Here is a 27539-nt window from a genome sequence, read left to right on the forward strand (position 1 = left end):
TCATGAACTTGAGGTTCTACTGCACTGTGGTTTTGCCTTCCCATTCTTCTATAATTAGGGATCGTGGACATCTTTCTGTGTGCAGATTACTCATTCGTTTATCATCTTTGGAGAAATGTCTATCAAGGGTTTTGCCCATTTTAAAAAATCTTGTTATTTGGTTTTTGTTGTTGAGTTGTAAGAGTTCTTTACATATTCTGGATATTAACTCCTTATCAGATATATGACCTGCAAATATTTTCTCTCATTCCATAGATTGTCTTTTCACTCAATTATTTGTGTCCTCTGATATTCAATGTTTAAATTTGATGGAGTTCAGTGCTTTGTTTTCTGTGCTTTGCCTGCCAACCCCAAGGAATCATGGCCAAGTCCGATCCCATGAAGCTCTTTCCTTACATTTTCTTCAGAGAGTTTACAGTCTCAAGTCTATAATCCACATTGAGTTAATCTTTGTACATGGTGTAAAATAAAGGTCCAAAGTCATTCTTTTTCATGTGTGTCTTATTATGTCTTGTGCTTTAAGCATTATTTTCTACTTTTGAAAGCTCACAGCAGTTGATGTGTTCAATGTGTATGAATTTCGCATCTGTGAGAGACACAATTCTCTCAATGTCCATTAGGAACATTAGTAGAAAACTCCAGAGGATACACGTCATTGTCTTAAACTATATCAGAAGCACGGTGTGGCAGGAACGTCCAGGTGCAGGGTACACCAGGGACTCTCATCAGAGAAACCCCCGGGTGCAAGGTTGGGGCGTAGAGCAGCCAGGGCCCCACAGCCAGGTGGTCCTGGTGCCGCCTGCAGCCAACCCAGTCGGAACCACACCATGCAGTTTCCCTTTTCAGTCAAAGGACATGCTTCTGAGCCCTGTATAGGCTCAGTGACGGTGGCCAAAGAGATGGAGGTGACGCCTTCCAGTCTCTGTGCTGCCCAGACCTTAGGAGCCCGGCGAGGGGCAGCCGGGATGGTGACCAGGAGCACAGTGGACTGGGGTGCAGCGCTGCCTCTGCTCCCTGTGCGGAACATCGGAGGCCCTGACCCAGCCCCCCTGGTCTGCAGACGCGAGCTGATGTGATCCAAGTGTGATCCACACGGACAGACTCTCCCTTCCAAGTTATATTCCCTTTCCCCAGGAAAACTGTGATGAATTTATTTCCCTCTGATGATTCACTTTTCTTTTGGAAAACATGGGTCGGTGAGCTGTCCATTCCGACTGTAGCGGGAAGACGGTGGCCTGCCGCTGGAGCGCACTCGACTCAGCTTTGCGGGGTCCACTCATGAAGGAGGAACCACATCCTCCAGAGCTCCCGATGAAACATCAAAAATGACCAGCCCAGAAACCAGGTGACCCACCCGGCACTGTCCTCGTCTCTGTCCGGGGGCTGCAGCGCACAGCGGGCTGAGCCCCAGACAGTGCTGTTCCCCGCAGATCCCTCGCAGCCCAGCTGGGGGGAAGGGGCTCCTGCTGCCCCCGGGGTGGCCGGGCCTCAGCGGCCAGAACCGTCCTAAGTGGTCCCCACGAGGGTGGGATCTCATCAGAACTGTCACCACATAGTGTAGAAACTGCCAGACTCTTCTTGTGAGCGGCTGCCGCGTGTCACGTCCCCAGCCGCGTCTGCAGTGTGGTCCTGTGGCTCTCGGCCATCAGCCTCGGGCATTGTCGCTATTTGTCTTTTAATTTTAGCTCCCAGGAGAGGAGTGTGTGCAGGTCCTTGTGACTTCATTCATGTCGCTCTAGTGGCTAGTGACGATGGACGTCTCCCCTCATGCGCTTGTCCTGTGTCTCCGAGAATCCTCTCTCCAATGCATTTTATGTTTTTTAATTGGATGTTTTACTGTTGAGTTTTGAGGTTTTATATATTCCAGGAGATTTGATATATGGACTCCAAGTATATTTCTCAGGTATAACTTCTTTTAACAATTTTTATTAATTCTAATTATCTATACATGACAGCAGGATGCACTTTACGCATTTCCACATAAATGGAGTATAACTTCTCATTCTTCTGGTTGTACCTGACACAAAATCACACCTGTATTGCAGTCATATATGCATATAGGGTAATAGCGTCTGGTTCATTCTACTATTCTTCCTCTCCCCATATCCCCTTCCCTGCTGCCCTGCTTCCCTGCTACAAAGTACCTCTGTTTTTCCCTACCCAACCCCCATTGTGAATGGCATCCATATATCAGAGAAAACATTCCATTCGGCCTTGGGCTCTTTGGGATTGGGTTATTTTATTTAGTATGATATTCTCCAGCCCCATCCATTTACCAGCAAATGCCATAATTTCATCCTTCTTTATGGCTGAGTAGTATTCCGTTGTATATATGTACCACATTTTCTTTATCCATTCATCTGTTGAAGGGCATCTATGTTGGTTCCATGGTTTAGTTATTGTGAATTGAGCTGCTATAAATATGGATGTGGCTGCGTCACTGTAGTATGCTGATTTTAAGTTCTTTGGGTATAAACCAAGGAGTGGGATAGCTGAGTCTAGTGGTGGTTCCATTCCACGTTTTCTGAGGAAACTCCATACTGCTTTCTGTAGTGGTTCACCAACTGGCAGTCCCACCAGCAATGTACCTCTTCCCTCATATCCTATAGCTTTTTTTTTTTCTTTTTACAGTTTCTTTTTAGCTGAAAGGAACATACAGGATACATAATAATAGGATCCACTTGACCTAATTATAAAAGCATGGAACATAATGTTCTAATTCAGTCCCCACAACTTCCCCTTTCACTCCCCTCTCCCTCCCCCTCCCCTTTCCCCTAATCTGCGGATCTTTCTGCTCTCTACTTACAGGTTTTCCCTAACTCGTGTCTTGTGGGTGTGCATGATGGGCGGATCCCCTGTGGTGTGTCACATATGTACGGAGGAGAGTCGGGTCAGATCCACTCCACTGCCTTTCCCTGTCCCTTCCCTGCTGCCTTCCGTCCTTTCTCTTTGTCTACTCCACTGATCTTTCTTCTGTTCTTTTTTATTTAACCCCCCCCCCTTTATTTTGAATTAGTTTCCATATATCAGAAAAAAGCACTTGACGTTTGACATTTGGGGAATTTCATTTACATGGTAGTCCCCTGACCCCATCCATTTCCATCCAGCTAATGCCTTCAGGCATTATTCTTTATGCCTGAGTGATACTCCATGGTCTAAGTGTCCCACACTTCATATCCATTCACCTGTTGAAGGACACCTAGCTTGGCTTCATGACTTGGCTGTTGTGAATTGTGCTGCAATGAACACTGATGTGGCTGTGTCACTGAAGTATGCTGATTTTAAATCTTTTGGATTTATACTGAGGAGTAGGATACCTGGGTCGTATGAAGGCTCCATTCCTAGTTTTTTTTTCCAGGAACCTCCACACAGGGTTCCAGAGTGCTGCTCCAATGTGCACTCTCACAGTGATGTGGGAGCGCCCCCTTTTCCCCACAGCCTCACCGACATTGGTTGTTACTTGTATTCTTGATAGCTGCCACTCTGACTTTAGTGAGATGGAATCTCAGTGTCGTTTTGATTTGCATTTCTCTAATTGCTAACGATGTTGAACATTTTTTTCATACATTTATTGGCCATTTTTATTTCTCCTTTTGAGAAGTGTCTGTTTGGATCTTTGACCGTTTGCTGATGTTGTTTTTGGTGTTGATTTCTTTGCATATCCTGGATATAAATGTCCATTCTGACAGATTCCCCCATCCTGTAGGCCCAGTCTGCACACTCTTGTTTATTTTGAGGCCATCCGCTGATTGATCAGTTTATTTCTTGTGCACAAGGAGTCTTGGTCGGTTCTTGAGCTGGACTGTTTGGCCTGCATTGTCCTCTAGCAGTTGCAGGGTCTCTGGTCTAATTCCTAGGTTTTTATCCACTTTGAGTTGACTTTTATGCAGGGTGAGAGACAGGGGTTACATTTCCTTCTGTGGTATATGGATTCCCAGTTTTCCCAGCACATTTTTTGAAGAGGCTATCTTTTATGGCACCTTTGTCTAGCATGAGATAACTGTATTTATGTGGGGTTTTCTCAGTGTCTTCTGTTCTGTTCCATTGGTCTTCATATCTGTTTTGGTGCCAATACATGCTGTCTTTGTTACTATAGCTCTGTGGTACAATCTGAGGTCTGGTATGGGATGTCTCCTGCTTAACTTTTCTCTCTAAGGATTGCTTTGGCTATTCTGAGCCTCTTATTTTTTCAGATGAATTTCATGACTGTCTTTTCTGTATCTATGGAGAATGTAATTGGAAATTTATGGGAATTGCACTGAATCACGTAGTGCTTTTGATAGTATGGCCATTTTGACAATAGTAATCCTGCCCATCCAAGAATGTAGGAGAGCTTTCTACCTTCTATGGTCTTCTTCAATTCCTTTTTTTTAGTATTCTAAAGTTTTCATTGTAGAGGCCTTTCACCTGTTTTGTTAGATTTATTCCCAAGTATTTTATTTATTTATGTTTTTGAGGCTATTTTGAATGGATAGTTTTTCTAATTTCCTTTTCAGCAGATTCATCATTGGAGTAGAGGAACACAATTTATTTTGAATGTTCATCTTGTATCCTGCTACTTTGCTGAATTCATTTATGAGTTCTGGAAGTCTTCTGGTGAAGTTATTTTGGGGGGTCTTCTAAATAAAGAATCATGTCATCAGCAAACAGAGATAATTTGGGCTCTTCTTTTCTCATTCACATCCTTCATTTCCTTCTCTTGCCCGATTGCTCTGGCTACAGTTTCAATGACTGTGTTGAATAGAAGTGGTGAGAAGGACATCCTTGTCTTGTTTCTGTTTTTCGAGGAGATGCTTCCAGTTTTTCTCCTTTCAGAATAACGTTGGCCTTGAGATGGTCCTATACGACCTTTACAATGTTGAGATAAGTTCCTTTTATCCCTAAATTTTTAGTGTTTTAAATATGAATGGGTGCTATACTTTGTCCAATGCTTTTCCTGCATCTTTTGAGATAATCATATGATTCTTGTTCTTAAGTCTATTCATGTTGTGAATTACATTTACTGATTTCTGTATGTTCAACCAACTTTACGTCCCTGGGATGAAACCCACTTGATCACGGGGCACTATTTTTAATGTGTTTTTACATCTGGTTTGCCAGCATTTTATTGAGAATTTTTTCACCTACTTTCATCCAGCGTGCTGGTCTGAAGTTTTCTTTCTTTGATGTCTCTTTGTCTGGTTTTGGCATCAGGGAAATACTGGCTTCATAGAATGAGTTTGGAAAAGTTTCCTTCTTCTGTATTTCATGGAATAATTTGAGGACGATTGATATTAGTTCTTCTTGAAAAGTCCTTGTAGAACTCAGCTGAGAATCCATTCAGTCCTGGGCTTTTGTTTTGTGGAAAGCTTTTGATACTTGAAATTGATGTATATTTTCTATATCTTCACAGCTCCATTTGAGTAGGTCATATGGCTCTAGGAATGTGTCAATATCTTCAGGAATTTCTAGCTTACTGAGGTAAAAATTTTCAAAATACCATCCGATAATCATCTCGATTTCAGTAGTGTTCTGGTGATATTTTATTTGTCATCTTGGATTTTATAATTTGATTTTCCCCCTATTTCTTTCTTATTCATTTGGCTAAAGATTTACCATTTTTGTTTATCTTCTCAAAAAAAAAACCCAAAAAATCAACTCTGTTTCATCGATCTTTTGTGTTTTTTAAAATCTCAATTTCATTGATTTTGGCTCTTATTTTAATCATTTTGTGTCTCCTACTGATTTGGGTGTTGTTTTGTTCTTCTTTATCTAGCACCTTGAGATGCAATTTTGGAGTATTTATTTGGTGTCTTTCAATTCTTTAAATTTATGAGCTCAATACCATGAACTTTCCTCTTACAACTGCCTTCACCCTGTCCCAGAGATTTTGAAATGTTGTCTCACTATTCTCATTGACTTCTAAGATTTTTTTTTTAATTTCTCCAGTGATTTTCATCTGCTATCCCTTCATCATTCAAACGGGCATAATTTAATCTCCAAGTATTAGAGTGGTTTATGTTCTTATCTTATCATTGATTACTAATTTCATTCCATTATGAGCTGATAGAATGCAGGAAATTATCTCTATTTTTTATATTTGCTAATATTTGCTTTGTGACCTAAAGTGGGGCCTATTTTAGCTTTTGTTTCCATCTTCTTAATGGTGTCTATCACACAGAAAAAGGTTTTAGTTTTGTTGAAATCCAATTCATCAGCTTTTCTTTTTTTCAATCATATTTTTGGATGAAGTCTGAATTTCAAAGGTTTTTTTGTTATCTTCTGGAGGAGTTGTAGTCTTATGTTTTGCATTGAAATCTAGGATACATGTGGATTGTTGTGATAAAGGCTTTAAGGTTTAACTTTTCTCCCTGTAGACGTCTTCTTGCTTGAGCATCATTATGGAAAAGGCCACGCTCCTTCAGTGGTTTATGTTGCACCTCTGCCACCAATCTGCTGGCTGTCCTTGTTGGGATTTTGTCACCAATCTGCTGGCTGTACTTTTGTGGGATTTGTGTCTTCCTATTTGTTGGCTCCATTCTGTTCCAATTATCTAAGTGTCTACTCTCCCCGTAGCACAAAGAAAAAAGAATGCAGACAGAATGCAGCAAAATAGATCTGTTTTCTCTAGAAATGAGGGAAGTGATTGCTTAAATGGTCTATTTTAGTCACACTGAAATATTTTCATTGCATGTTAGATTATTTGGTCTTTATCTACATCATATTTCAAGAGGTATCTAAAAGCACCTACCTTAATTTTAGGAAAGATGCATCTTAAATTCTACCAGTTATGGCTGCTTGCTTTTCCGTGGTAGTGGTAATGACATTTATCAACTTGGCCAGTCAATGACATTCTACAAATCTTTTTACATTTTTCAGTGTGTTAGTGAGACGGTGTGTGTGCCTTTTGTTAGGTTTGAAAACGTGATGGTCTTCATCTGGGCTGTCAGTCCTGCTAGGTGAGTCCTCCGGAGCATTGCTTTTCTATACAGGTAACTGTTTACAAACAGAACTGTGTTTTCCTCCTCCTGAACACGTTTTGTGCCCCTTACCTCTCTTCCTTTGTCACTTTTTCTATGCTAAGATCTTCAATTCAAGGTAGAGAAGAAGCAATGACAGCAGGCCCTTTTTTTTCTGAAGTTTGGTGGATGTCTTAAAATAAGGTCATTCTTCCTTCCACTGGCAAACGCTCATGCCTGTCCACTTTGCTAATCTGCAAGCAGGTAGGCATTTGCCTGGGTCCTTCTAAATGAGATTGACCTGTAGCTCTCCTTTTTGATTGTGCCCTCATTTGGTTTTATATTAAGCTTTTGCTAGCTCTAGAAAATGAATGGAGGTAATTAACATCTTTATTATATAAAAGAATTGGGTAAAAATGCAAGTTTTCCATCCTTAAATGCTGGAAGAATCATTTCAGCCATATCTCTGTTCTTGTTTTTATGGTTGAGTGTTTTCTCTTTGTTTTTGGGGGAATAAACTGGCTTAATTACTATAATGATATCAATCTATTCATTTTCTCTGTCTTCTCCCGTCCCATTCCATTAGTTGTATTTTACTAGGTAGTGTATGTTTCTCATGTCTTTCTTCACTTTTGCTCTTTGGTGGTTTCATTTCTAATTGTTTTATATTTTCCTCCTCCTCCTCCTCTCCTCCCTCCCCCTCCCTCCCCTCCCTCTACCCTCCCTCCCCTCCCTCTTCTCTTCCTCTTCTTCTTTGGTATGTGCTTCTTTTCTTTTTCCTTTCTACCTTTAGGAGTTTCATATTTTGCTCATTGTTTTTTGAAATGTATTCTTTTAAATATACACTTAAAACTGTAAATTTATTTCTATGAGCTGCTTTAATTTAATCCAAAAAATTGATGTGGATGTTTTTTTGTCAGTGGATGATGGAAAATATTTATTGACTCTCCCTTTATTGCCCCACACTTTGTTGAGAATCAGCTTTTGTAAATTCCTGAACACTTTGGGGGTGAGGCTCCATTTCTGTTGTTGACATTCCACTCTTGACCGTGTTAAGATCCGGCCTTTGTATTTTCTCTCTTCTGTTTTGAAATTTGCTTTGTGGTCTAAGGCATGGTCCATTTTATAAATCACCCAATGTTTCTTGGGAAAAAGTCTGTTCCTGAATATTGGATGCAAGTTTTTAGAAATGTCCTTTTAGAATTATCTCTGCCCTTACTCATGCTGTCTCCTAGATGTAGCACTTTGGAGTGATTTGTGTAGAAGTCCTTGACACTTAGCGGGCCATAGCCACGTGGGGATCTTCACTCCAGTTGAGATGAGGGTTTCTAGAGTGCACAAGCGGAAAAATTCCAGGGCTCCATTTTCTTAGTGGGTTTCTCTCTTCTCTATTTTTCTGGTTTGCTGTGATATAATGCTCTGAGACCGTGCTGCTTAGGGCCTCGATAGGTTGCCAAGTCTGGCTCCAACTTGCAATACTCCTGCCTCAGCCTCCTAAGCTTCTAGGATGATGGCTGTGCACACTGTGGGCAGCCACATAATCATTACCTTTAATGTATTGTCTTGCACACTGACATACATGCACATGAATGCAGCTGATGCACTTGTAATCAGACAAAAAGTCAGAATGCAAAGAAAAAGTCATAATACCCAATGTATTTTCAGACTATAAAGCACCAGGGTATAGATTATTTCAAGTCAAAGGACAGGACATTATTAGCAAAAGAAAAAAAAAAGTCTTTAAATCAAGATTATAAACATGTTTAATTTGAAATTTAACAATAGTGGCCTTTGGTTCTTACAAATCATAGAGAATCAGGACATTAATCTGAGAGCAACCCTCCGTGCCCGTTGGACAGGCTGTGGGGGATTACTCGAGGAGTCTTGAGCTGTCCCTGCAGGATCCTTAAAGGTTGATTGCAGTTTCCTTCTGGGACCCTGAGACCTGGAGAATGGCTGTGTCTTTGGATGGTCGTCCCCTGCCAGCTCCACAAGACTCACACACGTCCCTCTAGATGCCGTTCTGCTTCTGTAGGTTTTCCTGGTGGCCCTGATGACTTCTGGTCACCTAATGACAAGCTAGGACATTCACCTGATTGTGGTGAGCGTCAAAGCTGCTGCATCAAATCTGATGCTGTTTTCTAAACAGATCTAAGGGCAGAAACAGGCCCTGCTCAGTACTAACGAAGGCCGTCTGTGGCCTCTGGGGCTCATGACAGATGGACGCACTTGGGGCAGTCTGTCATTACTTCAGAGTGTCCATTTGTGTCAGGGTCATTGAAAAGGGACCATTTTGTGAGTAGGTAGTTGAAATTTCCGTCATCACTTTTACAAGCACTTATGAAAAATCTTATGAAAAATGATGGTGAAATGGTAAGCTTTCATCAAAAGCAAATAAACAAGATCCCACACTGCTTCCCCCACCCCCTTCTCCTTCCAGTGTCCGTAAAGGGAGTCGCACGTGAAATGCCTGTCTTTACACAATCCTGGTGTTTTGTCTTGCTTGCTTGTGGGCCTGTGTGAAGCACATCTGACTCTCAGAACCACCCCTTTGGTCTTGGGCAAGCTTCAGGGGTTCTCAACTAAGTTTTCTTTACTTGCAAAACAGTGATGGTCATATAATAGAGCTGGTGTTTGTGAGAGTAGAGAATTACAGTATGGAGAAACACAGAAGGGGGACAGCATTGTCCCATCTTGTCCTGTCCAAGGACCAGGGCGCCATTCCAAGGACGAAGATGACCCAGCCTGAGACGTCTACCTCGATGGCAAGCGCCCAGCCACACAGATTGCCCATGTAGTTACTTCAGCTTGCTTGAGACTCCTGAGTATTTAAGTAAAGCGCGTATAAATGCTGATCTCGATCCACCCTGGTCAGCCAGATTCTAGACTTTTCAGTGATTAACATTCATTTTCTGCCAACAGGGAAATTTTGGCCTCATAGTAAATACATGTCTGTAAAGTTTCATTTCGGTGTTTTGGGTGGTGGTCAGGAAATAGAACCTTAAAGGAAAGTGTTATAAGTTAACAGAATGGAAGTTCAGTATGTTAAGCCCTATATTAGGAAAACAAAGCCCACAACAGCCACGATCCTATGCTTTATTTTGTGATGATAAAGAAAAATCTCTGTGCCTTCTCTCTTACACTTGACCATAGTTATGGCTTTTAGAAATAAATGCCACTGGTCGTGATGAAAAATGTTCAGCAAGAAATCGGTGAAAGTGACCATGTTGGGATCCAAACAACTGATAGGGTAGGTGCACTCTATGACATTAAGTTGTATGCAAAGCCAGTTTTCTTAGGGTGTTCTGGGGGAACTGGAATGACTTAAACGCACAGAGTTAGCATTATTTAGTGAGAAGAAGTTTAAAACAATGGGCCACACTTAGACCTTTGATGTAGGTTTACAAAATTAGGAAAGGATGGTGGTGGTTATTGAACCAACCTATCTATGTCTAATTCTGTGATGGGATTGTCACCACGTCACCAGCCGAGTAAGACATCGGCTCTGCTTGTGTCTCCCATCTGTAAAGAGGACTTTGTGTGTGCATGTCAAGCACAGAGCACTGAACTAGTTTGTGCTTGTGCCCTGGGTGGTTTGAAGTCACCGCCCGAGAGCAGGTCGAGTGACTCCCGCCTTCCGTCTGTTGCAGGTTGCTTTCAGCTATGTAACGTGTTCCGATCCCATGAGATGGAAATTGACCAGTGCCTGCTGGAGTCCCTTCCCCTGGGCCAGCGGCAGCGGCTGGTGAAGCGCATGCGCTGTGAGCAGATCAAAGCCTACTATGAGCGCGAGAAGGCCTTGCAGAAGCAGGAAGGGTTCCTGCGGAGGCTGAGGCATGGGAAGCACCAGAAAGTGCATTTCAACCTCGCCGACATGATCCAGGACGCCATCATCCACCACAACGACAAAGAAGGTGCGTGGCGTGGGGTGAGGCCGCCCCTGTGGTTGGTTTCTCATGGTGGGTTTTGGTTGGGTTTGGGTGGAGGATGGGGGATAAAAAGCCTCTTTAAATATTGGAGCAGGCTTTCTTTTCACTGTCTGAACTATTCAAGGGGAAAAAAATTGCTCTGTCCAAAGAACCTTTATCAAAAGTCGCAAGTACCCCCAAAAGATGAAAAACGTGGAATTGTTGAGTTTTGCTTTTTTAGAGCTATCTGAAAAGCAAGTGATTTCTTTCCAAATTATTCATTCAGATTGTTAACGAAATTTTTATTTATGAAATTGCTTCCTTTGATGATTCTGACTGTGAAATTCATTGATGGTCAGCTCCTACATGATAGATAGGTTAGTAAAGTCACTTCCCTCAAAACTCTCAGGACGTAATAGTCACCTTATCCAGAATTCATTGGAGCGGTTCCCCTGTCTTCTAGGAGTTTAAAGTTCCAGGTCTTTGGTGCATGTTTGTTGCCTTTTGGGCAGGTGGGAGGGGTCGGGTTTCTGTCTTCCCAGTGTGGGGATCCAGTTTCCCCGCCTCCCGTGCAGACACGGCCCTTCCCCAGGTCTGATTGGGGTCCTGTATGGAGGACCAGGTCTCTAGTAAGGGCTGATTTCTGATCTTATGTTCTGTCCCGGGGCCTGTGTGTTAGTTCAGCGCTGTTGTCCCTCCTGCCCTCTGTGGTCTTCCCAGAGGTCCAGCATCGCGAAGCTGCCAGCTGTGTTCATTTCCACCAAGGCTGCGCTGAATTTGTCTGGCTCCTGGTGCCACACGTTTCTAAGGCTGCCCAGTCTGAATCTCGGTTGTCTTCAAAGACCAAGGGCTCACCTTTCCCAGATTCCTGTGCGTGAATCTTGTTTCTGGTTAGAACCTTCTCGCCCAGGTTCTAGTGCGAGGGAACTGTTTGAGCTCTGCGTCTGGGTGAGGAAGGCCTTGAAGAAACAACTGTAAATTATTGACCTTGGTTGGCGCTAACACCAGCGGTTGATTAATGTAGGTGTTCTTCACAATGCATTCAGCACAGTCGGAAATTCAAAAAGCTCTGAAACCAATTTTTTTTGGTAGCTCATTTAGTGGCAGAACTTTCTCTGACCTAGTTATGTTTTTTAACTTGTTCAATATGGAAAAATCATAAATCTAATAGCACTTGTGATTCCAAGGCTTTCAAACAGGGATTGTGAATCTGTATCTAAGAAAACAGCATGTCATACACAAGAAGAACTAATGAGACTCGCTGGTTCAGTAGAGTCCTGGAGAGCTCTGCTGTATGTAGAGCACAGTGGAGTAGAGGGACTCTGAAGGGGGTGGCCTGGCAGGACCTGCAGGATCGTCTAGACCAGTTTCCTGGGCACTGAGCTCAGGCTCTGGACTCCCGCTGGTGTTCTCTGCTCCCCGTGGCTCTTCACTGACACCTCCTCTTGGCATCCATAAGAGGCTGAGGGCAGGGACAGTGTCCCCTGGACACCTGTTCCCTCCTGCCTTTGCCGTCCCTTCCAGGAGAGTGGGGGAAGAGGCTGGGCAGCTGTCCTGCCTCGCCACAGGGGTTTCCAGGCAAACACCAGGATGCGGGTCTTTATGCTGAAGCCCTACATGGACTGCAAACTAAGGAAACAAAAAATCACTTGTAAAGTTATAAAGTCTCCTGTGCAAAGTATCTGCAGGCATTGGGAAATAACTAAGTCAAGGTTAAACTGAGCAGCCAAGTGATGGACTCGGAGCCCCACGGGCAGCTGGTGTACGGTTATAAGGTGACGTCTGGGGACCGTCCTGTCAGACCACTTGAGCTCACCCGGTAAGCAGCTGCTGTTGGCAGAACTGTGCTGTCACCTTGGTGCTCACAGAGCAGGAAGAGTGTGGACCCCACCCTCTAAATTTTCCAGTCTAGTTGAGAGAGAATGATAAACCTGGGAACAGAGGGCACAGCTGCTGAGTGACCGTGACGGGGAGGCTGGTGGGCTGCGTCTGCTGGGCAGAGCTCCTCCGAGAACCTGGTGGTCGAGGCTGTGACCTTGATGCTTGATCCTGAAGGCTCGAGGGGAGGAAAGAAGAGCAGACCGCACGGGCAGCGGCCAGCAGCTGCGCAGACCTGGAGCCCAGGGGGGGCCTGTCTGGAAGGAGCAGGAAGGAGGAGGGGGTCCCCCAAGGCACGCTTGAGAGGCGTGAGGTGATGGGGACACACCGGGTGCTGTTGTCCCTCCTCCTCCTGTGGTTTCCCGGGAAGTCCGGTATCCACAGGCTCCTAGAAAGACATGGCTACCCGCAGGTGGCTGTGGGTGAGGCTCACTCCGGGCTGTTTAGCTGTAGGGACGACTGAAGGGTGGGATCCGAACTGAAGCAGGTCCCCCCACGGGAAGCAGTCACCTCACTGGGAGGAGAGTGAGCAGAGCTGTTGCTGTGGGAACAAGGTGAAGGACACCCCAAGGTGACAGTCCAGGGAAGAGAGTGTCAGCTGGCCCAGGACGTGCTGTACCCTGGAAGGGCACCTGTGAGGGAGGCACCCACCACCTGGGCCACTGGGCTGTGCCGTTGGCGTGGTGGAGGTGACCACGGCCAGGCAGGTGCTGTGGACACGGGGCCACCCTGAGGAGACCAGAGCTCATCATGCAGACGTCTGGGGTGAGCGTCTGCTGGGCGTTGGAGGGGCAGCAAGACCACCAGTGTAGAGGGGCCAAGTGGGTGAGCAGGGACAGCAGGAGGCACTGGCCTGGAGGAGTGGGCAGGTGCATGCAGAGGGCCCTGGCTCTTGTGTGCAGGGGGCTCTGACACCACTGGAGGTTGGGGACAAAGAGACTGAATGCCACCTCAGAGTTAACGGGTCAGCGGGTCTGGGTGGGGTGGACCGAGGACTTTGAGGCCAGGAGCAGAGAGCTGGCAGGAGGTGAGAGTGTGGCTCGGCCCAGAGGGGAGCTAACGGGGTCTCTGAGGAGAGAGCAGGCGGGGCGTGCTGGTTGGCTGGGGGGGGGTGTTGATTCTCTGTTGCCTCCAGGACAGATCACCCAAGTCTGGGCATTGAAAAGGGCGACGTGTGTCCCCCACAGTTGTGTGGGCCAGAAGCCAGGCGCGGGTCTCCCTGGGTGGAAGGCAGGTGTCCTCAGACCTGCTCCTGCCACTTCAGCTTCCAAGGCCACGGCCTTAACTGACCCCGGCCTGCTCTGCCGCGGTCACTGCCAGCCCAGGTGGATCCGGCTCCTTCCTGCTGTTCGCATTCCGCCCTTTTCCTTTCCTATCTTGCAGCTCTCTGACCAGCTCTTCTGCCAGCCTCTTCCATTTTTAGGGCCCCGTGTGAGGACACTGGCTCATCTGGACAGTCCAGCATCTTCTCATGGCTCTCAGGTCATTCTTTACTAACTGTAATTTGCTTTCCCCAGAAAATTCAGTGCATTCCATAGGGCACAACTTGGGAGCCAGAGTCCTGCTCACTGTAGGAATAATGGACTTAAAAGTGGTGCACACCTGTAATCCCAGTGGTTTGGGAGGCTGAGGCAGGAGGATTACGAGTTCAAAGCCAGCCTCAGCAAAAAGCAAGGCTGTTAGGCAACTCAGTGAGACCCTGTCTCTAAATAAAATACAAAATAGGGCTGGGGATGTGGCTCAGTGGTTCAATGTCCCTGAGTTCAATCCCTAGTGCCACACACACACACACATAGACAGTGTCAGTTGTTTTGGCCTGAACAACCAGAAGGATGGAAGGCTCTGACAAGGCAGGGTCGCTCCGGGAGCCCAGGTTGAGAGCGGCAGGCAGCGCCTCACTGGCTGGGGATAGAGAGCTGAGGCTCCTGAGCCCAGAGATGGTGCGGAAAGCCAGGGGGCAGGTCCACTCACCCAGGGGGCAAACTCAGATACGATTTGAACCCCAGGCTGAGACCTGAGGATCCGGTACCAAGAACTCCCCGAAAGGCGGCAGAACCACGGGAAGAAAGGAGGAAAATGAGGTCAGGTGCTTTCTTGGGTCGTGAGGGGAAGCTTCCAAGGAGGAGGGATGGGTCATTAGGCCAGCTGCCGCCGCCCAGGGGGATGGAGGTGGTTGGCTCAGGTGAATCATGGGAAGAACGCCTCCAGGGCTGGGAGCCAGAGCGGGGAAGTAGAAATGGACCTGGAAAGCGCAAGGACTCCTTCACGGGGCTTTCCGTGAGGATGAGAGAAATGGAAGGTGTGGGAGGAGGAGAAGCGGTTTCAGGTGTGCGCGGAGAACACAGTTCATCTGAGAGGGACGCTGATGACCTGGAGAGCTGTGAGGCTGCAGCGGGTCCACGTGCACGCAGACCCACCTGACCTGGTCCCACGTGGCCGGCGTGGCTTCGGCTGGGACATGCGTCCTGGAGGCCCCAGCCCTGGCCGCTGGGCCGGTCCTCTAGGAGCTCTAGTGTTAATCTCCGTGTCCAGGCCCTACCTTGGGGTCTGACTGGACCAGCCTGAAGGGGGCAGTTTTCAGAGATGCTGGGAGACAGGGTCAGTGGGTGGAGGGCAGCCCAAGGCAGCTCCTCCTAGTGAATCTGGTGGGAGAACCAGGGCTGTCCACTAAGAGGGGATGGAGCCCAGGAGCTGCAGGGTAAGCAAAGAGGAGAAAGGGTGCGCGTGTGAGACACACGGGCAGAGAGATGCAGTATGGAAGGACTTACAGGAGAAATGCGCTATAAAAACACAGACTGAAAAGGAAGAGCAGCGTGACTCAGCGGTTTCAAAAACGGTCTGGCATCATCTTCCTGCCCCTATCCTGAGACCTTCCTATAGCTTTCATGACACAGCCTGTCCTTGGGTTGCCGTCCCAGACACCATTCCACATGGGTCCTGAGGTGCCATTTTGGTGAGGTTCAACACGAGCTTCTCAGAAGACTTCAGGATTTCTTGCCAAGACAGACTCTCCTGGTGACTGCACGTGCCTGGCAAAGACTCGCCAGCCAGCCAAGTTAGCAAATGAGTGAGCACAGTAGGTGGGGTAGGGTGTTCATGGATGTTGGTGTAAAGGTGTGAACTTAAACAAGCCGTCAGGTTTGATTTTTCAATTCAAGAGAAGCAAAGGATAATTTTCATTTTAATAATCCATGTTGAGTTTTAAGTTGGATTTCACTGAAGAAGTGGGTTTTTGTGAGCTTGTGAGTAACAATGGAGAGAAGGAGCTGATAGTGGAGTCCCACTTCCCTGGGTGTAAAGTAATCAAGGTGAGGGGGCAGCAGGTGTGGTGCACCCCAGGTCCCCACTGGCTCGCTGGGCACCCGCACTCCTCCAGACCTCCCTACACCTGTCTCCTTCACTCATTTTTCTTTAAATTATTTTATTTGTTTTAATTAGTAATGTTGTAGGGACAAACGAGTCAAGGCACTGAAGACAGCAGGAAACAGTGTTATTTGGCTGCAGCCAGGTTCAGAGGGCACAGCCTTTGCTGTAATCCATCAATCCCCTGAACCCCAAGTTCAGGGAGTTTCAGAGTTTTATACCCAGCGTGTAAGGGGAGGGGCTCAGAAGTTCACAGTCTGCAGAAGTTCACATAAAATCAGCTTTTTCTTTCACTGTTCTGGGCAAGTTAACTCTTCAAGGACCGCACCTGAGAAGAGGAGAGCTTCATCTCCCCTCTCTCTCTTCCCCCTGCCAGCCGTTACCATGGAGCCCATTTGTAACTTATCCTAAAAATGAAGACATCTCTGTGAAGCCCAGCTCAAGGCCAGAGGCCTTGTTTGCACATTTCTTCAAAGTACTGTACTGGATACGTTTGTAAAAAACTAGTAAGGGGTGTCCAGCACCTGGAGTGCTGGTATCTTCTCGGCCAGTGGCCAAGTAAACAGGGTGACATGAAAATAGGAAGTTTATCTACATTGGACTCTTGCTGATAGTCCTAAAATCAGCCATGGTGAAAAGGGCTTTTCTGTGGAGAAAGGGGGTGCCACTTCAATAATGCATTCATGAACTTTGTTATATCATACATTAATGGGGAATAATTTCCCCTTTCTAATCATATGTGTTGTAGAATCTCATTGTAGTCGTGTAGATAATAAGGTAATAATGTCTGTTTCATTCTGCTGTCCTTCCTATCCCGTATCCCTCCTCTCCCTTCACTCTCCTCCGTGCAATCTAAAGAAACTCTAGTCTTCCCTAGCGCCCAGCCTCCCATTGTGAATTAGCATCCACGACAGAGAAAACATTTGGTTTTTTCGGATTGGCCTATTTCATTTAGGATGTTATTCTTCGGCTCCATCCATTTACTAGCAAATGCTTTAATTTCATTTTTCTTTAAAGTTGAGTGGTATCCCATCAAGTATATATGCCATATTTTCTTCATCCATTCATCTAATGAAGGGCACCTAGGTTGGTTGCATAGTTTAGCTATTGTGAATTGAGCTGCTATAAACATTGACTTGGCCACATCCCAATAGTAGGCTGATTTTAAGTCCTTTGAGTATAGACGGGGCGTTGGGATAGATGGCTCAAATGGTGGTTCCATTCTGAGTTTTCTGAGGAATCTCCATACTGCTTTCCATAGTAATTGCACCAATTTTCAGTCCTACCAGCAGTACATGAGTGTATCTTTTCCCCCACATCCTCACCAACATTTATTGTTGCCTGTGTTCTTGATGATTTCCATTATGACTGGAGTGAGATGAAATGTTGTAGCTTTTGATTTGCATTTCTTTAATTGCTAGAGATGTTGAACACTTTTTTGTATATTTGTTGGTCAGTTGTATTTCTTATTCTGTGAAGGGTCTGTTCAGTTCCTTAGTCCTTTTATTGATTGGGTTATTTGGTTTTTGGTGTTAAATTTTTTGAGTTATTTTTATAACCTAGAGATTAATGCTTTATCTGAGGTGTCTGTAGTGAAGATTTTCTCCCAATCTGTAGGCTCTCTCTTCAATTATTGATTGTTTCTTTTGCTGAGAAGAAGCTTTTTAGTTTGAATCCCTCCCATCTATTGCTTCTAGATTTTATTACTTGTCTTTAGGGGTCTTGGTAAGGAAGTCAGATCCCAGGCTGACATGATGGCCATTTGCTCCTACTTTTCTTCTGTTGGGCCCAGGGTCTCTGTGTAGTGCCTAAGTCTTTGATCCACTTTAAGTTGAACTTCATGCAAGGTGAGAGATAGAGGTTTAATTTCATTTTGTTTCATGTAGATTTCCATTTTTCCCAGCACCATTTGTTGAATAGGCTCTCTTTTCTCCAGTGAATGTTTTTGGTAACTTTGTCTAGTATGAGATAATTGTATTTATGTGGGTTTGTCTCTGTGTCTTCTATTCTGTACCATTGTCTATTTTGGTGCAATACCATCTTGTCTTTGTTACTATTGCTCTGTGGTATAGTTGAAGGTCGGGAATTGCGGTGCCTTCTGCTTCATTCTTCTTGCTAAGGATTGCTTTGGTTATTCTGGGTCTCATGATTGCTTTTTCTTGTTCTATGAAGAACATCATTGGGATTTTAATAGGAAGTGCATTGAATCTGTATAGCAGTTTTGGTAGTATAGCCATTTTGTCAATATTGATTCTGCCTATCCAAGAGCATGGGAGATCTTTCCATTTTCTAAGGTCTTCTCAGTTTCTTTCTTTAGTGTCCTGTAGTTTTCATTGTAGACGTATTTCACCTCTTTTGTCAGATTGATTCCCAAGAATTTTATTTGGCGGGGGGCTATTGTGAATGGGGTAGTTTTCCTACTTTCTCTTTCAGTGGATTCATCGCTGATGTATAGGAATGTGTTTGATTTATATCTGTTGATTTTATATCTTGCTATTTTGCTGAATTTATTTATTAATTCTAGATGTTTTCTGATGGAATATTTTGGATCTTCTAAATATAGACTCCTGTCATCAGCAAATAGTGATAGTTTGAGTTCTTCTTTACCTATTTGTATCCCCTTAATTTCTTTCTTCTGTCTGATTGCTCTGGCTAGAGTTTCAAGGATGATGTTAAATAAAAGTGTTGAAAGAGGACATCCTTGTCTTGTTCCAGTTTCTAGAGCGAAGACTTTAGATTTTTCTCTGTTTAGAATTATTCTGGCCTTGGATTTAGCATATGTAGCTTCATGATGTTGAGATATGTCTCTACTATCCCTAGTTTTTCTAGTGTTTGGAACATGAAGGGGTGCTGTATTTTGTCAAATGCTTTCTCTGCATCTATTGAGATGACATATGATCTTGTTTTTAAGCCTACTGATGTGTTTATTGAGTTCTCTATGATGAACCAACTCTGCATCCCTGGGATGAACTCCTCTTGATCGTGGTGCACTAACATTTTAGTATGTTGTTGTGTGTGATTTGCTAGAATTTTTACATCTGTGTTCATAGGGGTATTGGTCTGAAGTTTTCTTTCCTTGATGTGTCTTTGTCTGGTTTTGGTTAGAAGGAAACTAGCCTCATAGAATGAGTTTCGGAAGGGTTCCACCTTTTCTATTTCATGGAATACTTTGAGGAGTATTGGTGTTAATTCTTCTTTGAAGATCTTGTAGAACTCACTGGAGAATCCATCTGGTCCTGGGATTTTCTTGGTTGGTAGGACTTTGATGGCATTTTCTGTTTCATTATTTGAAACTGATCTGTTTAAATCATGTATGGCCTCCTCATTCAGTTTAGGTAGGTCATATGTCTCTAGAAATTAGTCGATGTCTTTGATATTTTCTATTTTATTGGAGTATAAATATTCAAAGTAATTTCTAATTATCTTCTGTATTTCAGATGTGTCTGTTTGGTATTTCCTTTTCTATCATGTATTTTAGTAATTTGAGTTTTCTCTCTTTCTCTTTGTTAACATGGCTAGGGGTTTATCTATTTTATTATTTTTTCAAAAAAAGACTTTTTACTTTGTCAATTTTTCAATTGTTTGTTTTGTTTCAATTTTATTGATTTCATCTCTGATTTTAATTATTTCCTGGTTTCTACTGCTTTTGGTATTGATTTGTTCTTCCTTTTCTAGGGTTTTAAGATATAACATTATGTTATTTATTTATTGACTTTTTATTCAATAATGAATAAGTTTAATGCAATAATCTTTCCTCTTAGCACTGCCTTCATTGTGTCTGAGATTTTGATAGGTTTTATCATTGTTCTCATTTACTTCTAAGAATTTTTTTATTTCTTCCTTGATTCCTCTACTGTCCATTCATCATGCAATACTGTATTATTTCGTCTCCCTTTGATAGAGTAGCTTCTATTTTTATTTTATCATTGATTTCTAATTTCATTCCATTATCTGATAAATGCAGGGTATTATCTATGTTTTTTTAAATTTACTAAGAGTTGCTTTGTGGCATAAGATATCGTCTATTTTAGAGAAGGAGCTGTATGCTGCTGCTAAGAAAATGTATTCACTCATCGATGGGTGAAGTATTGTATATATGTCTGTTAAGTCTAAATTATTGATTGTATTATTAAGTTTTATAATTTCCTTATTTAGGTTTTGTTTGGAAGATCTGTTCAGTAGTGAGAGAGGTTGTTAAAGTCACCTAGTATATTGGGTTGTAATCTATTTGATTCTTGAAATTGAGAAGGGTTTGTTTGATGTATGTAGATGCTCCATTGTTTGGGGCAAAAACTTTATGATTGTTATGACCTGTTGATGTATGATTCACTTAAGCAGTATGAAATGTCTGCTTTGGTCCCTTTCGGATTAACATTGGCTTCAGATCCTCTTTATCTGATATGAGGATAGAAATTCTTGGTTGGCATCCATTTTCTTTCAGAGCTTGAAATATATTATCCTTGGATCTCCTAGTTTTGAGAAATACATGTATATGTAGAGATCCCTATATGTAATTTGTTTTTTTCCTCACACAGCCTTTAAGATTTTATCCTTATTCTGTATTTTAGTGATTCTCACTATAATATGCTTTGTTGTGGGACTGCTGTAGTTTTGTACATTTGGGGTTGTATTTGATTTTTCCATTTCATTTTTTAGGTTTGGGAAATTTTCTGATATTATTTTATTGAAAAGGTTGTGCATTTCTTTGGTTTGAATCTCTGCTTCTTCATCTATCCTGCAACTCTGAAGTTTGGTCTTTTCCTGTTATCACATAATTCTTGGAGGCTCTGTTCATGGATTCTTACCACCTTTGCATGGGCAACTTTATTTTCAAGATTATATATCTTTTCTGCATTGCCTGAGATTCTGTCTTCCACGAGGTCTAGTCTGTTGGTGATACTTTTCATTGAATTTATAATTTGGTTTCTTCATTTCAAGGATTTCTGCCTGTTTTTTTTTTAATTGCTAATTCTTTACTTAAGTGATCTTTCACTTTCATTTTCTCTGAGTTCCTTCTTTATACCATCCTTTACCTCGAAGATCAGTTTAACTATGTACAATCTAAACTCCTTCTTGGGCTTTTTTTCTACTGTGTTGTCAGTGGATTCTGTCATTGGGGCATCTGGGTTTGTTGGGGAGTTTTGTTCTCTTGTTTTTTTCATGCTGTTTGTGTGTTTTCCCATCTAGGGGTGTGGATCTGGGGCAGCACAGGTTCTACCCTTAGACTTGTGTTGTCCCTGAAGGTTTCTGGTACCTTCCTTTAAGGGTGAGACAATATCAGCAGCACCCAGTGTAAACAGTATCTAGCCTTCAACCTAATAGAACCCACCAAGGCATCTAGTGCTTTCTCGCAATGCACCAAAATGATGAGTCCAATAGCTGTCTACAGTATAAACAGAAAATTTGCTGAAATGGTTCACAATTTCAAATGGTGGGCGGGAGAACAGCAGTAGTGTAGTACGCAATGATGAAGAGGGAGTAAGGGAGAGGCTAGAAGCACAAATTCACGGGAAGAGTGGAAGAGAAAATGACAGAGATTGGCTGTTGGTTGGAGAAAGGTGGAAAGAGAATCCAGGAAAACAGACAAGAGAGAGGAAGAATACAAACAAAGAAAAAGATTAAAAATATAAGAACACAACAAAACTGCAAAACATCATTCATATATCACTGTCCACCAAACACTGATGCATAAAAACACCTTGCTCCAAATATGGTACAGATGTCAGAGAATAAAAAATAAAATAAAGTAAAATGAATCTTGGTGGAAAATCGAACCGTTTCTGTCAACGTTCAAAAGTTTCTCGGGCCTGTCCTGATGTCTCACAGGACGGCCAGGCCTGGATCAGCCCTCGCAGACCAGACACTTTCCTACCAACCTGGGCCTCAGCTACCCCAGGCTTGGCCACACTGCAGTCCCAAGATCCCAGGGCTGCGCCAGCTTGCAGAGACCACCAGGGACATGCCCACTCAGAGGAGCAACCCCAAGAGGCAGCAGCAAGACGGGGCCCACCAGCACTCTCAGCAGGAAGACCCAGGTGCAGCCAGACCCTCAGGGACCCCCACCCTGGACCTCGAGGTGCTGGCCAGAGTCCCAGAGTCCCACAGACAGAGATGACTGTGGCAGCAAACCTGCTGGCCCCCTGGCCCCCAGACCCTGGCCAGCATCTCAAGATGAATGCAGCCGTGTGCAACCAAACCTGGAGTCTCCGTGGCAGGAGGCAGACCGCTGGGCGGTGGTGGCAGTGGTGGTGGTGGGGGTTGGTGGCAGCTCTAGTGGGACAGCAGCAGCAGTGGCTGCAGCTACAATTGTGGGGCAATGTCACCCAGTGTCACTCTGGGGGCAGCAGCGGTTTCAGTGACAGTGGTGTTGGGCCAGTGGTGTTGGGGTGGCATCAGTGGCACCCAGAGAGAAGATCCCAGGCGATTGCAGGGTGGCAGCAGCATTGGTGGTAGCCGTGTGGGTGGCAGCCACGCTCAGAGAGAAGACCTCTGGGCGAGGCGGTGACATCTTGCTCCTCTGCTCTTGATGACAATAAAATAAGTTTCTGTAGTGTTGGAGGAGGACGTCCCCAGGGAGGTGTCCCGTGTACCTCTTCCACTGCCGGCCAAGGGAAGAGCTGGCAAGGGAAGATCCTGTTACCAGGGCAGCAGCGCCCCGCCGCAGGGAGGGTGGGCATGGGCATCAGAAGGTGAGGGCCTTGAGGCTCCGCAGAGTGGGGATTTCTAGCAGCTGTTTGACGGCACTGCATGACGACGGTGTGCAGTCAGGGGGCTGACCACGGAGGGTGTCTTTCAAAATGTCACCGACTGAGTGGCTTTCTGCACACATTCCTTTCCTGACCCAGGTCAGGGTGGCTGGGTTGACGCAGCTCCTTCTTGCCGTGGCCTCGCGGGGTGAGAGGAAGCTCTGGAACCTCTTCCTTTCCTTTAAGGGCCCTAATCCCAGCACAGGAAAACCTCCTTTGACCTCATTTAAATCTGATGGCCTCCCCGGTCCCACCTAAGGCCACTGCATTGGGATTAGGCCTTCTGCATACCAAGGTGGGGAGGACCAAATGTCCTGTCCCTGTATTCATGGACTTGGCCTAGATGAGCAATGATGGGCAACACACACATGTACACACACTCGCACACACACACACTCACACACACACTCGCACACACACAGTCGCACACACACACATGCACACTCACACACGCACACTCACACACATGCACACACACACTCACACACACACGCACACACACTCACACTCACACACACACACACATACACACACACACAAACACGCACTCACACACACTCACACACACTCTCACACACACACTCACACACACACACACTCACACACTCTCTCACACACACACTCTCACACACTCACACACTCACACACACTCACACACGATCACACACACACATACTCACACACTCACACACATGCACTAACACACACTCACACACCACACACACTCACACTCACACACACACACACTCACTCAGACACACACTCACACACCACACACACTCACACACCACACACTCACTCACACACTCACTCACACACACACTCACACTCACACACCCCTGCCTGGGGAGCACCCGTGGGGGCACCATTTGCCCCACTACTCTGGAGGGCGTGTGTGGGCCTCTTGTAGTGAGGAAGTCGACTGTGCTGGAAAGCCAAGCCCTGTCCCCAAGCCCTGTCCCCAAGGCACCCTCCTTTCCCCAGCACGTATGCACTTTGCTTCTTGTAGAAATGTGTCCAGAGGAAAGATTTAGTGACGTTTTCATTTAGAGTTAAGCCACTACCGCAGTCAACACGTTGATGCTCCTGAGAGAGTTAAAACTCTATATTGTCCTAAGAAGAAGCAGCAGCCTCCACTTAAATTGTGGCTTAAACTCTTCGGATTGTGTCTGTGTGACTCCTTCTTCTTCACCCTGTGTTTCCCTCCGCTCACTGAGTCGGCGTTGGCTTGTGGAGGGAAGGGACCAGGGGCCTGCTCCAGAGGACTTGCCTGGTGTCATTCACGCTGAGGTTTGTAGTGTGTCCCTGAAAGTCAGTGCAGATGTTTTTACACTTTGTAGATCTCACACTTGTAAGTGCACTTTGAATATCTCTGATGCTTCCTTGTTCCCTCCGGGGAATTGGGGATGATTTAGTTTCGACTTGTCGGTTTAATGAACTGCATCTGTCTAGAGTGTGTTCAGTAACTCTGTTTTCCCTAAAGAAAATTTAAATTTCCCTTCACTGTTGTCAATGCAACTTTGAGTTATACCACTCAAAAGATGCGCGTGCACAGAGAGAGAGAGAGAGAGAGAGAGAGAGACAGATGGAGAGCGGGAAGGCGGGGAGGGGGAGAGGAGGCCGAGGTGGGGATGCGAGCTTCTCCACAGTCCCTGCTTTTGGGGGTCTCCCATCTTACTCCTGCTCACAGGACCTTCTGCTAGAGGTGACTGCGGTGTCAGCGTCCTCTGGCACCTTGCAGGCAAGCCCGACTCCATCCCAGCTTTGTGTGTCCTCCTGACCCTCCCAGGAGCCACCAGAAGTCACTGGGATTTCTCCCCACTTACAGACCAGGAAGCAGAGTCTCGGAGAAGAGATTGCTGTGTCAGGGCGGCCTGAGCCGAGGACGGGGCGGGATCTGTCACGTCATAGGGTCCCCAGGCAGATTTCTGGTGGTGAAGTTAGCTGAGGTTAATGCATGGCTCAATATTTCATCAGCACCATATTCAGATTCCTGAGAAGGCCTCATTATTTTAACTGCCTGCTGTACGGCCACAACTTTTCTAGGCACTATAAGAATAATTGAAAAACGAGAGAAATGTTCTTGATAAGCATTAATGACATAGATGGAGAACCTGTTCATTTTTTTAATGGTTCCATTTGAAAGGAGTTTCCCTGGGCAGGTGTTGGGGTGAGTGAGCATGTGATGAGCGTGACCCCCTGCGTTTCTGGAGATGATTCTGTAGTTGGGTGGGAGAGGAAGTGACTCCGGGAACACACCCAAGGGCAGCGCTGGCCTCCACGTCGGGTGGGAGAGCATGGTGACCACATGGCCAGGGCCAGCACTGTGCTCTGCTCTGGTAACGGGGCGATGGCCAGAGTCTCACTGGGGGATTCCTCTTCCTGCCCAGGAGGATGTAAGCCACCTAAAACCTAAAGTCTCAAATAATTAGTGAATAACCAAACACAAATGGCCAGAAATGTATTTCCAGAAGCGATGCCCCTGATAGCTCTAGTCCATGTGGGTTCTGGAACTAGACAGAGAGAAGATGGCTGTGGTGGTTTATTTAAGGGAATACATCAGAGGCAGGGATAAGGTTTAAGGGCAGAGTCTTGCTTCCTGATGTCTTGAGGTCAGCAGGTTGATTGACATCTTGGCACGTCACACCCATCTCAGGTGCTGTGTGGGCCTTGGCAGAGCAGGATAGAAATCCACATTGTCCCTGGGCAATTGACCAGAGAAAATGTCCACAGACACCAGATGTTTCTATCCACTGGGCTTCCAAATGCCGTGACCCACATGCAACCCCTGGATGGCTCATGACGCTCTGGAGTTGGTGGAGGTCCCCCCCTCGCTGGCTCAGATCCCTGGCCAGCAGCAGCCGGTCTCCCTTCCTACCTGCAAACACAGTTGAGAGTCACACCTCTCTCCTAAGTGGCTGCGAGGATTAGCTGGGTAATACATGCAGAGACCTTCAGGTGACATCTCGGGTATTACCACTGTACATGCATAATAAATGTTGCCACATTTGTCACTTGGAAGAGAATTAAGAGGTGTGATGGGAGCATTAAAGAGCCTGATGACCTTGACTGGCATCTGATGGGGCCGTACTCACTGTGGGTGGAGATACGCAGAAATGGAACGTGGCTTTAGGAGCATCTCGGGCAACTGTGTTGTAAATTAGAATAGATTTATCTTATAATTACACAGGGAAGACAGCTGGAGATGGACGAAGGCTCAGGAAATTATGACAACTGTAAGACAATGAGAACTCGGGATTGGGTGGCACCTTTGGAAAGGGATTGAAAGGAGAACGTTCAGGTCCTGGAGGGGCACAGGCAGGTTTGTTGCTTCCTACTGTGTCAAAGCCAGCTCCTGTGGCCATTCATCTGCAGTGTCTCCTTTATTCCCCCATGCAAGCCCCCCAAGTGCTGGGTTAAATAGTGTCCCTCACAGTTCCCGTCCACGTGACTGGTGTCCTCACACAACAGGCACAGAATGGAGTGGTACAGCTGCGGCCGGGGGGAGACTGCCTCTGCCCCCGAGCTGGGAGAGGCCTGGCCCTGCTTCCCCTGGAGACTCCACTGGGGACATGCCCCCCGCTGCACCTGGCTCTTAGCCTCCTGACTCCCAGAGCTGCGAGAGGAGACGGTGAGGTTGTTTGCAGCTGCCCATTTTACGTGGCCTGGGTACAGCAGCCCCAGGATGCCAACACAGGGCCACACACTCCTGGTGTTTTAGACTGCGAGACCACGTGGGGGACGTCAGGCAGCCTGACTGGAGCCGGAGTCACATCCGTCCGCTGCCTTCCGCCTCGGTTTCCATGGGACTGATTCCCAGAGCAGCCCTGCCCTGCCCACAGGCCCCGTGTGTGCCTTGAGGGGATTCCCTTCCTCGTCCCCCTCTGACACCCCGGGAGTGTGCAGTGTGGAGCCAGCTGCTCGGCCTGCCTGATCGTCCTGGAGACCAGGCTGCCCCCTGGGACTGGAGCTGGCTCTGGCAGCTGTGCGCAGGAGGGGTCTGTGTGTCCTTTCCTTGGAGTCCTCGTCCTTGTCGGTGGGTCTTCTGATGCTCTGGTTTCTGTGTCCTCAGATTCCCCCAGGACGTCTGCCCATCTGACCCTTCCATCAGGGCATTCCCCAATGACAGTGGCCCTCGGTCCCAGGAGGTGCCTTGTGGGCAGGACACATGCTGGACTGGGACTGTTTCTCTGGGGACCCTGTGGACCATGAAGCAGGGTCTTGTCTGCGGCCAGCGTTCTGCAGTCAGCCCAGCGTGAACCATGCAGGTCGGCTTCTGCCTCCACTGTCCTCTGCCTGTTTGCCCCTTCTTCTCCTCAGGCCCCCGATCCTGAGTCGGAACCTCTCTTCCAGAACCTTTAGTGTGTTCCTTTGAGGAGGGTCAGTCTTTCCTTCCGTGAACGGTGGCTGCTTGTCCTCTGGGTGTGGGGAGAGCTGGGTGGTCTCCTCGCTCGTCTGGGCTTGCAGCCTGTTCCCCCACTCCGGCCAACCCTTTCCTTCCATCCTCTGTGGGGTGGGGGGGTGAGGGAACAGATGTGGCCTGCCATTCACGGCTGGGACTGTGTTCCAGGGTGCCCTGGGCAGAAGCCACCTCCTCCACTCCCTCCAGGGAGTCTCCTCTTCTGTGCACCCTCCTAATGTCCTCAGGCCAGACAGTGTCCGCCCCTGGAGGCCATTGTCACTTGTCCCCATGTCTTGATTGCTCA

At 46.0% G+C, this 27539-nt stretch overlaps 1 protein-coding gene across 4 annotated transcripts in view; it reads left to right on the forward strand.

Annotated features, from left to right (window-relative positions):
* The window catches only part of Myo16 (myosin XVI), a 524759-nt gene that overhangs the window by 121873 nt on the left and 375347 nt on the right, over positions 1-27539 (forward strand). For all 4 annotated transcript variants that reach the window (XM_078016333.1, XM_078016334.1, XM_078016331.1 and 1 more), the window contains exon 2: positions 10589-10852. In XM_078016333.1, the coding sequence (XP_077872459.1) occupies positions 10627-10852 (226 nt within the window). In that variant the 5' untranslated portion in view covers positions 10589-10626. The remainder of the gene's footprint in view (positions 1-10588; positions 10853-27539) is intronic.

The sequence above is a fragment of the Ictidomys tridecemlineatus genome, chromosome 6, assembly GCF_052094955.1.
Source record: "Ictidomys tridecemlineatus isolate mIctTri1 chromosome 6, mIctTri1.hap1, whole genome shotgun sequence".
Taxonomy (NCBI): Eukaryota; Metazoa; Chordata; class Mammalia; order Rodentia; family Sciuridae; genus Ictidomys; species Ictidomys tridecemlineatus.